This window comes from Pogona vitticeps, chromosome ZW-PAR (assembly GCF_051106095.1).
Source record: "Pogona vitticeps strain Pit_001003342236 chromosome ZW-PAR, PviZW2.1, whole genome shotgun sequence".
NCBI lineage: Eukaryota > Metazoa > Chordata > Lepidosauria > Squamata > Agamidae > Pogona > Pogona vitticeps.
The window spans coordinates 5,732,716-5,748,164 of record NC_135800.1 but is presented as its reverse complement, the minus strand read 5'-3'; the positions used below and the strand labels follow the sequence as shown (position 1 = coordinate 5,748,164).

The following is a 15,449-nucleotide window of genomic DNA, read 5'->3' as shown; positions in this document are numbered from 1 at the left end:
AACCACCCAAATAATGCCAAGGGTCATTTATTTCGTTGTATGGAGACCTGAGCCTCACACATTCAGCTGAGGCCAGGGCAAAGCACATAGAGACACACACTTTAAAAAAAAACCCACAAAAACCCACACCACCCCCTCATGCAAAGCAACCCACTTTCCCGCTGAAGTCTCAGTTCAGGTAGGACTGTAAAGCACCCGCCAGCAGAAGCCGGGATCCCTCGAGGTCTCTCTGGGAGCGAGGCCCATGGGGATCTCAGTATCCTTCATCGGACCAGGTGACCTCGTAATCCGGATACTGGGTTTTCAGCTTCTCTGTGGAGATGGAGTGCTTTGCTCGGCCGAAGCCCTGCAGAAGGAAAAAGGAAAAGAAACATTATGCGCATTTACTGGCTGTGCAGGCGATATCTGGGAAAACTGAACGGGCAAGGATCCTCCTTCTTCCTCTCGCCCTTGCTTACCACGGAGTAGCCGTAAACGTGGAGCTTCTTGGCCGCGCTCTGGTGGGAGATCCGGCCTCCTCCCAGGCACCGGCAACGCAAACCCTGCTTCTCCAGCTCTTCCTCTACTTTGTCGTAAATGTCGGCTGAGGATACAAAGGTAGGAGAGTTATAAGGGGGGGAAAGCAGGACTCGGGAGGCCGCCCCCACCTCCCACTTCTGGATCTCAGGGAGGCTTCACCTGTACAAATCAACCTCCAGGCATCTGAGCTGCACAGGGCTGGAGGGACTACAAAGCCTAGTATCCCCCAGTGGGCAGGTGCAGCACAGCGGCTTCTGGGAAGGGCATTCCTGGCCAAAGGCACCCCATGGTAATATGGGGGGGGGGGTATAGCAGTGTTCATCTGGGGGGCAAAAATGGTCCACCCCACCCCCATGCCAAAGCATCTCCCTTAGCCCCGCCCACTGGCCATGCTAGCCACGCCCACCCCTATTCCTTCATTGACGCCCTACTTCTCCAAGATTCTCAATGACCCACCACACTGGGCACGCCCACTTTGAAGCCCCGCCCCTTTCCAATGCGTTTACCCTTAGCCCCGCCCGCCCGACGCCATAGGCCCGGCCCATCTCGAACCACGCCCCCTAGCCCCCGCCCACTTGCCCTCCTCAGCCAATCAGGACCGGCTCACCGTGGTACTCGGCCCAGGCGTACCCGCGCACGACGTCCTTGCCGGGGCCCGCCCCCTCCGGCGTGACTCGGATGAGGACGTACTTGAAGACGCCGTCCGGGTCGATATCCACGTCCGGGACGCGGCTCAGGCGGTCTCCCGCTCCTCCCGCCATGGTGGTTTCGCCGCCGGCGCCGACTAAGGGAAGAGGTCCGCGCTCCGTGTTAGCCACGCCTAACTCTACCCCGCTGGCCAATCGCAGTGCGCGCCCGCGTCACGTGCGCGGCCCGAGGCCGTCGGAGCGCCCGCGCCCTCTCGATCGGCTTCCCCAATTGGGCACGCCTGTAGCCCTTCTTCCGTCCGCTGCCCAATAGCGATAGAAGCGAGCCCTGGCCAATTGCCTTTCAGGACGCCTTGCAGAAGGCGGGAATAAGGAGATAAATTACCCAATCACGGTGCCTCGGCGTTCTACGCAGACCAGTGGCCACCAAGGGGAGGGGCGGGAGGGGATTGCGGAGCGCACAGCGGCGAGCCCCCGACCCGCTCCGCCAATGGGAGCCGGCACTTTTAAAGGGGCGGTTGCTCTTAAAGGGAAAGAGCCAGTTTGCCGACAAATAATAGAAATAAAATATATAAACCGAGATCTAATAGGGCAGTGAGCTTCTGAGCATGGACAGAATTCCATCACTCCATATAAGGGGCAAATGAGGCACACACACGAACCTAGGAGCCAATCAATTGTTGTGATTAGTAACCTAACCTCGCCTGCCTCTTCTGGGCGAAAGGATGGGCCCTCTGTACATGGTCAGAGGCACCTTTGACCCTCATGAATTAAGCTATGATAAGTGTAATTAACACTTTGCTAGGTGAAACCACATATCCTATTTTATAGACCATAAATACTGAAGGGGTCCTTTTAAAGGGTCTGAAAGAACCAATGTCTCTTCATGGAGTTCAATAAAAGGTATTCTACTGAACATTGTTATTTTCCACGCCAACCTTTTTTAAAAAAAATCTTTAACTTTTACATCTACATATTTTCCCCAATTCATTCTCTCTCTCCCCCCCTCCACTGCCTTCCCTTCAAAAAAACAAAACGCAGAGAAGCGGTGCATTCAAGTTATATTTTATATTTATTCAAAGGATTTCTTTTCTCATATATATATATATATTATATATATATATATTTATATTTATATATATATATATAGACTCCATCTTCAGAATTGTGCCATGGAAAACCAGCAGACTCAGACAATGGCAATGTGCGGAAATACAGTCCTAAGTTTTGTTCCGTACGAGAGAAAATGTGGAATTCTTCCATAATTATGCAGGATTTTTTTCAGTATTTGCTTGTTTTTTTTTAAAAAAACTATTATTATTAAAAGAAACATATCAAACATGCATTTATCCAACAAATCACTCTTGCATCAGCAAAATTATCCTTGGGGAATAAATAAAGAGGGCAGTGGATAACCGCTGGTTGGAGGAATGGAAGGAAGAGCTGTGTGTGTCAACCAAGAGAACCCCTTGTTTATGTGGAATGGACATTATTCAGATCTTAGATTTTTTTTTTTAAATGACCCATTAAAAAAGAGGGGGAAAAACTGGAAAGAACCTCTGGTTTACGTCCTGCTGGTCAAGTGAACCACAGCCAGGTGGTCAAAAGGCCATCACACAAACAAAGGGCTGGACTAGAGGTTACAGAGAACACATTGTTGGATGCTGGAAGCCCTTATGTGTTAAAAGCTGTCTGACTGCCCACCATAAGCTTTTTCCCACAGCTCACCAATTTAGTCTGCTTTAATTTGTGACTGGCCAGCTGGAGTTCAAGACAATGTTTTAGCTCCACATATATATCATCTCTTAAGACAAATACGCATTCTGATTGCTCGCACAAGAAATGAAAAAGCTCCGGGCGGGTTGCACAGCCAGACATGCTAAGGTGTTCAAGAAGAGGGCATCATTTGGTCTGACTCCAAATGGTGACAAAGAAAAAGCATGGCTCATCCTGTCACAGAGGTGCTGCTAAATGCCAACCACCTTCATCAGGTCCACAGCTGGGATACAGTGGTAGCCCGCTAGATGACGACCCCGCTGTACGACAAAACCGCATGACGGTGACTGTTTGCTATCGCTATAGCGATTCACAAAACAGTCATTCTTATGGGGGAATTCCGCCTGACGACGATTTGGTCCGTGCTTCACGGACCATTTATTCGCAAGACGACTATCTTTACAGCTGATCGTTGGGTTCCTAAAATGGCTGCCCTGTGTTTTACGGACCCATGCTTCGCAGGGCAGCCATTTTAACAGCTGATCAGCGCTCGGAAAATGGCTTCCTCTGTGGATAATCTTCGCTGGACGACGAGGTAATTTCCCCATTGGAAAGCATTAAATGCATTCAAATGGGGAAAGGCTTTTCGCATGACGACGATTTTGCTTAACAGTGATTTTCCCGGAACGGATTATCGTCGTCATGCGGGGCACCACTGTAATTTCCTTGTTTGGACCTTTGGTCCCAGAATCACAGCCTTGCGGACATACATGCTGATGGGAGCTGTAGTCGAAACACCTCCCAGGATTCCCCCAGTGAAACAGCTGTGTGGGAAGTTGCCGATCCACCCTTGTACTCCCAGTAAGTCTGCCTCCCCACGTACTGGCCCCATGATTGCCCCCCCACTGCCTCTGTGATGGCATAAGGGCGCTGCATTGACGCTGGCCCCTCTCTCACCCTGGATCCATCGCACCCCAATGGAGCACAAACACCTGCCACTATCCACCCCAAGTACCCCCAATTGCCAGCTTTCAGCCCTCACCACCACACCCATGCACACTCTGCCTCTCACACCCAGGAGCAGAGTTAAGAGAAGTTCCTTGTGGAGTGCAAACACTATAATCTTGACAGCAGTTAGGGGATTCTGGAAACTGGAATCCAAAACAAAAAAAAGGAACTTTTCTAACCTAGCCCAGGACACATCAGCAAAAAGTCCCCAAAATATGTGCTGATAGTACATATACAATTTTTTTCTGAACTGAGAGTGACACCATATTGTCCTTACACACACATACAAACATACTCAAGTGCCAGAGTAAGATTTAAACAGTACTCAAAGGAGTCTAGTGCCCCATTTCCACCTGCATGTCTCTTTTCTCAGAACAGTAATTCTGCAGACGGAAAGGGGTCCTTACTATCCAGTACAGCAATATATGGAAGAATTATTCTCCCCGAAATGAGATACGATGGATGGAAACAAGGCCCAGGGGAAAACAGGGCCAGGTTTGAATAGGAACTCAAACGGAGTTGGGTCAGGCAGTCTCCTCACCGCTCCAAGCAAAGTTTAAGGAGTCAATTAATTAAATGTCGCTCGGCATGACTGTGTCGTGGCAGAAAAAGCGAGCTGAGATTTCTCCCTCAGTTTCTACCCTGGTGGGAGAACTGTTCCCCCCCCCCCAAATTGGGCCTTCAGCCTGTGAACATATTTCGGGCCCAAAGTAAAAGGAAGGGCCTGGAGCTTGTAAGACGTAACCGTCCCCCTGATCCCATATTCAGAAAAAAAACAGAGCAAAAAAGACCCACACACCTCCCCATGCATGCATCTCAAAAGAGGGGGCACCAGGCGCTCATGCACGGCCGTTCGCATTCTCCAGGCACAAAACGACGTGGCAAAAGGAAGGATAACGAGAAAAGGAGCAAAAGGAAGAGCAAGCTGCCGGCCCTGGCCTTGCGTTCCCCCCCCTTGCACATTTGGGCTTTACATGACACTCTAGCTGACCCAGGAGAAGGTGGCACTCAACATTAAGATCCCCCCCTTTTTTCTCTCCCTTCCCATAGAGGCAGGCAAAGTCAGGAAAGGGGGGGGGAGAGCAGATAATCCGCTCCGGGTTTTATTCTGCATTTTACAGGAGCCGTTCAAGACCCAGAACCCCGTCGCTAACAGGAGGCTCAGGACCTTGGCCAGCTCCCTTCAAGCATGGAGGAAATTCAGCTTCTGGGCATAATTGGGTAAATGCAGCAGCTCTCTCCTCCTATGACATGCAACGGCCTCCGCCCTCGTTAATCCCACAGAAAAGAATATACCCATTAATTGGTCTTTAGGGAGCAGGGAGTAAACTGTCCAGTTAGATCCGAATGACATCTCCCCCCTCCCCCAGGACCGGAAAGGCAGGACCAGCCTGTTTGGCAGTTCTTCGGCTCTCTTTCCATCCGCCCCCCCCTCCACCAGAGAGGGAGGATGTGCTGCGTTCCCATAGCAACCGCATCCCCGATTCCGCAGCTCTGTCCTGACCTGGATTTCACTGCGATGGATGGATGGCCAGGCAAGGCGGCCACTGACCAGCAGCTCGCCACCATCTGGGAGCAGCAGGGTGACCCTGCGCGCCAAAGGCAACTTCCACGTTACTCTGCGGCAGGCGGGAAAAGGCTGGAGGTCTGGCGCCGGGCGCGGCCTCTTGAAATCTCTCAGCGCTCGTTACAAATAAAACCACACGGACGCGTTTTTATCCTTCCCTTCTGTGAATTTAAGACAAAAGTCCTCCGGGGCCTTCTCTGAAACGCGGAGAAGGCCCCGTGCGATCTGGAGTCCATTGCATCTCCAGCTCGCAAGCTTTACTGGTTTTGGACTACAACCCCCAGAATCCCCAGCTCATAGGCCAAAGAACTAACAAGCTAAATGGAAGCAGAGTTTCATAATTGGCGAAATCCTGTGTGCACATTTTGGGCTTTGCAAAGCCATGAAAGCTGTCAAACTATTTTTGGGAAGGCTAACTCTGGCTGGCAAGAACAGGGTTCCCCGGGGCCATGCAGAGAAGGCCCTGCTCCCATGTCCTAGTGTTGGCTGCAAGATTACTGGATTAGTTGTCCAAAATGTAATCTCCCCCCCCCCTTTTTTAACAAAAAGTACTGGGTGGCATAAATTTGATCTCTCAGTCACCAGATTTGCCCCCAAGCGTTGGCACCGCGGACATCCCACCCCATCCGTCGGAGAGGGCCAGCAGGGTTCACTCCAGAATCATCAGAGAGAAATAAAGGGGAAGCCCTGAGCCGTAATCTTAAATTAAAAAACAAAACATCAACATGTAATAAATTAAATCTGGGGGAATTCCACAAGCCTTTTTTTTCCTTACTAGCCCAAACCCCAAAACATCACAACCAGGAATGAACCTCCAGCGATTTCACACGTTCATTAGAAAAAGATTTTTTTAAAAAAAATCAAATCAGACTTCTATTTTTGGCATCTCCCGCTCGTCTCCTGTCCAGAAGGCACAACCCATCCTTCTGTCCCGCCAACGTCCCTCCCAACCCTACGTGTCGATCTCTACACAACAAACGGCGACTAGTCCATCTTAAAGACCTTGAACGGCAGCATCACGTCCACGGTACTAAAATATTGAAATAAAAACTATCCCCCCCCCCAATTTCTATTCTCCCACATCAAAAACACATCAATGTGCATCCACATTCCCCAGAAAAGATACCCTTGGCTTTTCGAGAAAAACAAGGTGTAGGGGTGAACAGGATGGACTGAAAAGTGGCCCAACGAGACTTGGGGTGTTGATTTTTTTTAAAAATCTCTTTCTTTTAACTAGGCATTTGAAATGGCAGAATCAGATTTCAGAAACGGAAAGCGATCTCCATTTCAGCTGTTTCCTGAAGCCACGAGGTGCCAAATTGGTTTGTGGACCAGGCAGCACCTTTTCCCCCTGCAGGATTGGCCCACCCCCCAGGTAGAGAAAGAGAAAGAGAGCGAGAGAGCGAGAGAGGGAGGGAGGGAGGGAGGGAGGGAGGGAGGGAAGGAAGGAAGGAAGGAAGGAAGGAAGGAAGGAAGGAAGGAAGGAAGGAAAAGATAGGAGGAAGGAAGGAAGGAAGGAAGGAAGGAAGGAAGGAAGGAAGGAAGGAAGGAAGGAAGGAAGGAAGGAAGGAAGGAAGGAAGGAGCTGATAATGGATAGAAGGGAGGGAGGAAGGAAAGAAGGAAAAGATAAGAGGAAGGAAGGAAGGAGCTGATGATGGATAAAAGGAAGGAAGGAAATCATTGAGTCCCATTAGCACTCTGATAATAAAATACATTTCTAAGAAAAGGGCAGTCCAGAGGGGCAGAAAAAGGAAGGGGCCGGGATCACATGATGTCGTCCAGGAGGTTGGGACTGGCCACCCAGTCGAGCGTGCGTGGTTCGGAGGCCGCCATGATCATGCACATGAACTGCTTGCCGGTCCTCTTGTCGATGGGGTAGATGGTGGTGGGGGTGAAGCGCCGGTTGCTCTCCACGAAGGCACACAGCTGCTCGTAGACCTTCGGGAACTCGTGGCGCAGGAAGACGCCCCGGATGCGCAGCTCGCGCTGGATGTTGATGAAGCACACCTGGCGGGCTTTGCGCCCTTCCTCGCCTTCCTTGTCGATGTCGGCCGTGCCGGGCGGCGGGGTCAGGATCAGCGTCTCCATGTCCCGCTCTTTCTTCAGGATCTTCTTCTCCGGGCTCGATGAGGCCAAGGCCACCTTGGCGTACTTGCGGACGGTGGGCACCTGCGCCTTGGGGGACGGCCGCTCGGGGACGTTCTGCCCCACCGCCACAGTGACGTTCAGGAGGAAGCACTCGTCCGGGTCGTATTGCTGGCCGGCTTCCCGGAGCTCCCGGGCGTAATCGCCCAGGTTGTCCGAGTATCCGTCCAGCTCCCGCAAGGAGAGGTAGGTGGGCGACATCAGCAAACTCTCCAGGCCGAACTGGAGGAAGTTCTCGGCGGAGCCGGAGTTGGGGAACCCCAAGAAGAGCACCCCCCGGCCCCGGGAGAGGAAGCCCACCTTGGCGATGCGGGAGAAGGCCTTGTGGACCTCCCCGTTCTCCCGGCAGAACTGGAGGACGTGGCGGCAGGTGCTGCCGATCCGGCCGTAGATGCAGCTCTCCTTGTGCGTGTCCCAGTCCTCGCGGCGGCAGTTCCGGGAGCAGTAGTAGGTGTAGCAGCTGTGGCAGGACTTGAAGTACAGGCAGGCGTTGAACATGGTCTCCGTGCGGCGGCACTTGGCATTGGAGCACATCATGACGTCGTCCTCGTCGGCGCTGAGGTCCGGCGAGCAGTCCTCGGGGCCTTTCTCGTAGGGTGCGGTGGGCGCTGGGGCCTCGGCAGGACGCCGGCCCTGGTCCTTGCGCAGCTCCGCGTGGTAGGGGCTGCGCCCCGGCTGTTCCTTGGTGGGCCGGGACTCCGGCGAGGGCTTCCAGGCTTCCGGCTTCTTGGCCGGCAAGGCCACGCTGTCGCTGATCAGCCGGCGGAGCTGGTCGGCCAAGTTGCTCACCTCGCTGGCCGAGCAAATGGACGGGGGCTTGTAGTCGATGACCAGGTCCGTAATGAGTTCGTCCAGCTGCTCCAGGCTGCGCTGGCGGCTTTCTTTGGCCCCGGGATCCGGGACGTAGGGGCGGGAGGGGCCCCCGCAGCCCCCACCTCGCCCTTCGCCCGAATCCAGCACGTCCCAGCTGGCCGAGCGCCGCTCACCCTTGCAGACCCCGCCGGCCCGGATGTCGTTGTCGGTGATGGTGATCTCCGGGGTGACGAACCAGCCGTGGCGCCCCCCGTCGGCGTGGACCTTCTCGATGAGGGAGCTCTCGGAGAGCGAGAGGGCGGCGTAGCGCCTCGGGGAGCTGGACAGGTTGACCACCACGGGCTGCCGCCGGTCATCGGGGGATAAGGCACGATGCGGGTCCCGGGCCAAGAGGTTCTCGTAGCTGCGCCCGCGCAACAGAGGGTCTTCCCGGCGCGGGTGGGGGGTCAGGATGTTGTCCCACGACTTGGAGTAATGCCTCGTGTCTGTGCCCAGCCGGGGAGGGCTGACGCTGTAGCTGGCGTGCCAGGAGGACAGCATCGCCCGCGGGGCAGGCTGCTGGGGGGGATAGCGGGAGAACTGCCACGTCGAGTAGGGCAGGCCCCCCCGGTCAGGGGGGCAGTACCAGTCGTTGAACTGGGCGGGGGCAGCCGTGCGGGGATGCGGGTAAGTCCGAGACATGGCTTCCCGCTCGTGGTATTTCCCGTAATCCTCGGCGTAGAAAACGCGGGGGTTGGACGTTGCCACCGGAGTGGGGAAGGCCCGAGGGTCTTCGGCATAAACAGCCTTGACGGGAGCAGTCCGCGGGGTATACAGGCGGGGGTCGTCGGTGTAGTAGGTCCGGACCGGGGCCTCCTGGATGGGATACGGAGTCCGGTTATCCTCCACGAAGAAGGTGCGGCTGGGGAGCGGGTGGAAAGGGCTCTGAGGGGGCTCCTCGGCATAAAAGGGCTGGGGGGGGAGGGCAGGCCCCCGATAGAGCGGGGTGTACCCCTCGTAACCGGAGCTTTTTAAAGGGTAGCCGCCCGGCTCCTCGGAGTAGAAGAACTTGGTGGGCACGTAGGCAGAGTAAGGGACGCAGCCGCCTTCCGGCCCGACAAGGCCTCCGTCGTATAACTCGGCCGGATACGGCGGAAGCCCCCGGTGGTCCCCGCTGTACGTATCGCTGGGGGTGGGCGTCCGGGACATGGACACTTGCCGACTGCTGGGCACGGTCAAGCTGTGAGCGGTCCCTGGGGGTCGGATCCAGACAGGCGGGGGCTCTCCGTGGCCGTGGGAGGCCTTGGCACTGCGGGCCGCGTGCATCACCGTGGCCTCGTCGGGCTTGATGTCCATCCGGCGCTTGACGTGGACGCTGGGGGGCGGAGGCGGCAGCCGGGCCGGGGCTGGGGCCTCCTCGTAGCAGTTGGCCCCGGTGACGCAGAGCGGGGAGATGCGGCTGCCGCCGGAGCGCTGCGGCTGCAGCTTGATGGGGTGCACCTCGCTCATCAGGGCCTTGGTGGCGGCGTAGTAGCCGCTCTCCCGGCGTGGGGAGAGCTCCGTCCGCTCGTGCTCCCGGGAGATGCGGTGGGCCTCCCGCCCCCGCCGGGCCGGGGCCGGTGGAGAGCACGACGGCGTGGGGACGGCGATGGGGGTGAAGGAGGACTTGACCCGAGGGGCGCTCTTGGAACGCGCCCGCCTCTTCGGCTCCCCCCGGGGGGCCGGCTCCTTCGGCCCATCCTTGCCATGGGAGCGGGCCTTGCCCACGTATTCCTCCACGGCCGAGGCCCGGATGGAGGCTTTCCGCCCGCCGGGGACCGACGAGGGCTCAGGGGTGGGGGGCCGCCGGGAATGCCGCTCCATGACGACGGGAGGGCTGGAGGGCAGCGGGTCGTCCAGGGACTCCAGGAAGTCAAAGCTGCGACAGTGGCGCTTGTTGAAGTGTTGCTGGGGGTGTTGGTTGTCGAGAGGTGAAGACATGGAGGTGTCACCTGGCCTGGGGGGCTGGCGCGAGGGAGAACGGGAGGAGGAGGCGGCGGCGACCGGGGACACCCGGATGTCCTGATACACCGTCGATACCAGGAAATCAGGAGGGTGTGTTCGGGTCATCTTAAAATCAGCTCTCGCCCCTCGCCCTTCGGATCCGCCTCAGATCATCTCAGCGCCACACGACTGCCAGCCCTGGGAAAGACAGAGAAGAGAAGGAAGTCGGACGGACGGACGTGGGGTGCGAAGGTGCAATGGACCCCGGACATGAAAAATACAGGCCATGGGACTTCAATGGCTCCCCGCCAGGTTCCCGAGGAAACCTCACTTCCATGGCTCAGGATAAAGGCAAAGCTTCGTTGGACTACACGTTCCAGCATCCCCCCATCAGCCCATTTTCTATTCTTATCTTTTTGGGAGGTCTAAATCTCCAAAGCGTTCCGAGGTCCGGCTATGGCAGGAACTGTTCCTGCTTCTACAATCTGGAATCAAAGTTTTGCATCGGGAAGGGGGGGGTTTCGGCGGTTGCCCCTTGGGGGGGTCGTCCAGCGCGCGGATGACTGACCTGGTTTGGGGAGAACAGGTCGAAACGAAGGCCCGGCTTCCCTGGGCAGCCCCTCTCGGTCCCAGGCCCGCCTTCATCGCTGAGAAAAAAAAACCATGAAAAAAACGTGGGTTTAGATCCTGCACCTCCTCCCCGTCGGTGGCGGCCCTCTGGCCCCCTCCCCTGTCGTTTCGAACCCCTGACCTTGAGCCATGCCTTCCGGGTCTCCCGGCCGTAGACATCCAGCCGCATCCCGAGGGCCGAAGATGGAGAAGGAGCCCCTGCGGAGGAAACGCTCTGCTGTAAAAAGGCCTCCTTGCGGCTCAGAATTGCGCCCCGAGAGAGGCGCCCTGTCTCAGGGCCACGTGCAGAGTGCCCTTGAGCCCAAGGGAAGCCTGGCTGGCCGGCCAGGAGCCGCTGACCTGGCCGAGGTGGCTGGACTCCAACTCCCATCAGTGCCAGCCATTGGTGGATGATGGGACTTGCTGTCCAGCCTCTTCCCCAGCGAAGGTGGGTTCATCTCTTCGGATTCTTTCAGGTAGGGATTCCCACCCCCTGCGTTCAGCCATCCACGCTCCCCACGTTGGGGGCCCGGGGGAACAAGCCCTTCTCTCTCCCGCCAACCGTGTCATTGAAATGCAGCAGCGCCCCCGGGGCAAAATGTGCTTAGTCACGACGACGCCCGCTGTGGGAAAGCCTCGAGCTTCCTCGGGGATCCCACCGCCTTTCGCACAGAGAGCGGCTGCTGCTGCAGCGGCTGTTGCACCGGAGCGGGAAGGAGCAAGCCCTTCCCCATCAGTTGGCAACCCAAAGCTTCTGGCCGCCTTTTCAGGCTGGTGGGGGGAGAACCTGCAAAAGCCGGCGCAGGAGATCCAGAGATAAAAGAGCCCACGGTTGCCATGGCGCGCATACACACACACACACACACACACACCAACATTTACACTTGCCTCTCCCGGAGAAGCAGTGCATGGTGGGAACTTTTTTTGGGGGGGGGGGAACCAACCAGGATGGATGGAAGGAAGCAAACCAATCTGATGGGAGGGTGGGGTGTGAGTCTCTCTCCAAAGCGGGTGGGGTGGACTGGAACCCCCATCGGCCCCAGCCAGCCAGCACAGACCGCGCTAAAGGAAGATGGGAGATGTAGTCCAGGAAGATCCGGACGGCTGCAGTTTTCCCACCTACCCTTTCTAGAGTTTGGGCAAGACCAGCCCAGCCCAAAGTTTGGGGATCCCACGGCCAAGGAAGAGGGTTGCAAAGGGGAGACGGGTGTGTGTGTGTGCCCCCTCTCTCCCCCCCTTCACCTCCACACCGATTCCCACCCGGGAGGCAGGAGGTCCTGGGTTCAAACCACCTCCACCCCCACATCCTTCCAAAACCCTTCCAGATCCCTAGCATACACAACCAGGGAAGAAGAAATTAAACATTTCCCCCCCTCCCCGACATTAAGCTAAACAGGTGGCCTCTGCCTCAAACAAAATGCTAGCCACCAACCCCACCCTACACACATGTAAAGGCCATCATTGATGGGATTCGTCTTGCCATCTATGGGGAAGGGGTCTCTAAGACATCTCCCGTAAAGTGGGAAGGGTCCGGCTCAGCCTCTAAAATCTGGGTAATCAAAAGGAGGATCTCCTGACATGTTCCTAGTCCTCATTGACTAGGAATTCAGCTAATCGGCCTATTGCAGAGCCTTGCCATGAAATATTCTCTCTCTCTCTGGGCTCCAGAAAAGAGGTGAGGAACGCGGCCATTCGGAGACCTGGCACAGCCATCTCTCCTGCCAGGAAGAAGCGAACCCCTGGAGTTTTTTTTTTTAAATCCCTCATTATTGATGTCTATTATTATTTATTCACACATAGTTTATAAACTGCTTAGCTCTAAACACACACTGTAACAAGAACATGCAGGGAAGACAATGCAGAAAATTGAAACGGAAGTGACCAGCTGGACCACATGGTTGCAACGCTTGGAAAAACAGGTGATTTTTGTCATTTAAAATGATTGAAAAATAGGTGATTTTGTCATTTAAAATGATTGAAAAATAGGTGATTTTGGTCATTTAAAATGATCAGAACATGCCCGCCAGCTCCTATTTCGGGGTTGCCTTCCTGCTTAAAGCCAACCGTTCCCCCGAGGGAAATTCGCAAGCCGGGCCTCTAAATGATGCCTCTCTGCATTGGGTATTTGGAGGTAGACATGGACTAAACATGGAGGTTCTATTTTCCCCATTTAAAACCCAGTTAGGGTCTATCTCAGTCTCCTACCATCTGGGGGCCCTCCAGCTATTTATTTTTATTTATTTATTTATTTATTTGATTTATATCCCGCTCATCTGGTAAATCTATACCACTCTGAGCGGCTATGCTGGGATACAAAATCTAACCATCCCCGCTGGCCTAATCCAACCCACTGGGAAAGCCCCACGTGGGGAAGGCAGGCCACGCCACCTCTGTATCAAACAATCTTCTCTTTAAAAGCCACAAATCAGCACATAATTCCTGCCCAAAAAAATGCCCCGGCAGGCAGAAAGTCCAACAGGTGCAGTCTCTCTCTCACTCTGTTATTATAGTACCTCTGTATTAGGTAAGCTGAACCTGTTGAATTATCGACGACTAGCAAATAATCAAGTCGGCTGCAGCACGTCTGGGCAGAAGACGTTTTTGCATCCTCTCAACGACCCTGGCAGGTTGGCCCGTTCACACAACTTATGGCAGATCAGGGCTCGGAAAAAGGTTCCCAGAAAGGAAAATTCCCCCCCCCCCCCCCGGAAGGACCTCAAACCCTGGATCTTCTAGCTGAAGGGGCGCCCTCCAGCCAGGGGAACTCACCGCACCTCCAGCAGGCATGACCTGGTGTGGGCAAGATTCCCCCCCCCATGTGCCCCTTTCCAAAAGCAAACACCCCCCCCTCCGGCCCTTCACATTCATTTGCAGGTGTTTCTGCTCCTTGAGAAACTCAGGTGCAGACTAGAGCATGTGCAAAGTGCTTTCCACCAAGACATAGGAGGGGGGAAATCATCTCAAGGGATCCTACAACGGGCTGATCTTTATCCCTTGCTTTCCGCAAATAAAATAAAGTTTTGGGGCAGGTCACGTCAAAATAAAATTTTAAAAAGGTGGGCAGAGCCGTCCGGGCCAGAATCAAACCAGGGTGGGTCCGTTCTGATCCTCAGAGCCGAGATCGAGGCGGCTCTTCCTGGCAAGGCAAAAGGGGGGGCTGTTTTCACCCCTTTGAACCCGTAACCACCGTCTTTTCTTAAAACACAACCTGATCCCCGGCCAGGCTGCATGCAGCCCCAGGGAAATAGGAGATAAGGCTGGGTGAGAGAAGAAAAGGCACTCTGCACGCGCCCAGAGGCATCCTTTCGGCATAGCACATACCGAGAGAAGGTTCAGGAGGAGAGTTTTTGGGGTTGAAAGCGATGTTTTTTGCTTCCTTTCCAGATTTGCAAGCAAAAGCAGGGGGAAGAAAGTCTAATTATCAAACAGGGGGCGAGCAATAACCCTTGGGAGCTACTGCCTTTTTGGGGGGGGGTCAGCTTTCTGCATCACTATCCCCCCCACCTCCAAGGCTTGCATCTTCAGCTTCAATCGCCCCTCCCTCCCTCGCCACCATTTCCCATCTTCCCCAGCAAGAGCTGAGCAAGGACCTGGGGGGGGGAAGAGGCCTAAACTGGAGAAGGGGGGGTCAAAGAGGGAAACGATGCCCCCCCCTTAAGGACACCAGGGTCCTCGGCTTGTTGGGGGTGGGGGAGTTCAGATCAGAAGATGATGCTGCTGCTGCTGCTGCGGGGGGGGATGGCACAGATGGGCAAAGGGCACGCGGGGGGGGCACCCACCACCCGGGGATGGCATGACGTCACGACTGGAGGAGGCTTCCCTCTCCCCCCCCAAAAAAACGCAGGGAAGACGGAGGGGTACGCAGAAAGAAGGGGAGTCAACCCCCCCTCACTTTGAAAGCTGGGAAGGAGAGGGAAACGGGGGGGCATTTTGCCACTTCTTCTTACCCCCCCCCAAAAAAGATGCCAATCGCACCTCTACCACCCCCCCGCAAGGGTGATGCGAGGTACAAAATGGAGAGGGGATCGGGTGCAGAGGGGGGTGTCCCCCCCCTTCTCTCGGGGGTCCCCAATGCAATGCCTTAAGGGTCCCCCCCACCTGGAAAAGAGCCCCCCCATCCCATCCTTTTGCAAAAAAGGGATGCCCCGCTTCCTTGGCTTCCCACCCGCTCCTCTGCACCCCCTCCCTTTGCAGGTGTCCCCCCCCGGCTCTGCCCCCCCAGACCTTTTTTTCCTGCCCCCCCCCCCAAAAAAGAGGCTCACCTCTCCTCCTCCCCCCTCCGGGGCGCCCCGCCCGGCTGCGGCTCCCGCACCTGCTCCGCGACCAGCGCGGAAGATTCCAGCGGCCGCGCTCCGCAGCGCCACCTGCCGGCGGAGGGGGGCAGCCCTTAAAGGGGCCGCGTCCCCCGAAAGAGGAGGGAGGAGAGGCGTTTTTGGGGGGGGCACCTCCTTGGCCAACTCCC

The 15,449-nt window shown here is 55.8% G+C and overlaps 2 protein-coding genes across 4 annotated transcripts; both read right to left on the bottom strand.

The window, feature by feature from the left end:
• Positions 1-11: 11 nt before the first annotated feature.
• On the bottom strand, positions 12-1,391 carry PHPT1 (phosphohistidine phosphatase 1). 2 transcript variants are annotated; one of them, XM_020809138.3, is made up of 3 exons: positions 1,127-1,391; positions 459-583; positions 12-346 (listed from the first exon to the last, which is right to left on the bottom strand). In XM_020809138.3, exons 1-3 carry the CDS (start codon positions 1,278-1,280, stop codon positions 254-256), a joined length of 372 nt encoding a protein of 123 aa, XP_020664797.3. In that variant the 5' UTR covers positions 1,281-1,391; the 3' UTR covers positions 12-253. The 2 variants fall into 2 exon arrangements, with proteins under 2 accessions (XP_020664797.3, XP_078238776.1); XM_078382650.1 differs by lacking the exon at positions 1,127-1,391 and adding an exon at positions 679-856.
• A 4,883-nt stretch (positions 1,392-6,274) lies between these two features.
• AJM1 (apical junction component 1 homolog) lies at positions 6,275-11,208 on the bottom strand. Of its 2 annotated transcripts, XM_072984603.2 has the most exons (3): positions 11,130-11,208; positions 10,947-11,025; positions 6,275-10,576 (listed from the first exon to the last, which is right to left on the bottom strand). In XM_072984603.2, exon 3 carries the CDS (start codon positions 10,502-10,504, stop codon positions 7,223-7,225), a length of 3,282 nt encoding a protein of 1,093 aa, XP_072840704.2. In that variant the 5' UTR covers positions 10,505-10,576; positions 10,947-11,025; positions 11,130-11,208; the 3' UTR covers positions 6,275-7,222. The 2 variants fall into 2 exon arrangements, with proteins under 2 accessions (XP_072840704.2, XP_072840705.2); XM_072984604.2 differs by lacking the exon at positions 11,130-11,208 and having other exon boundaries at positions 10,947-11,089.
• Positions 11,209-15,449: the final 4,241 nt, after the last annotated feature.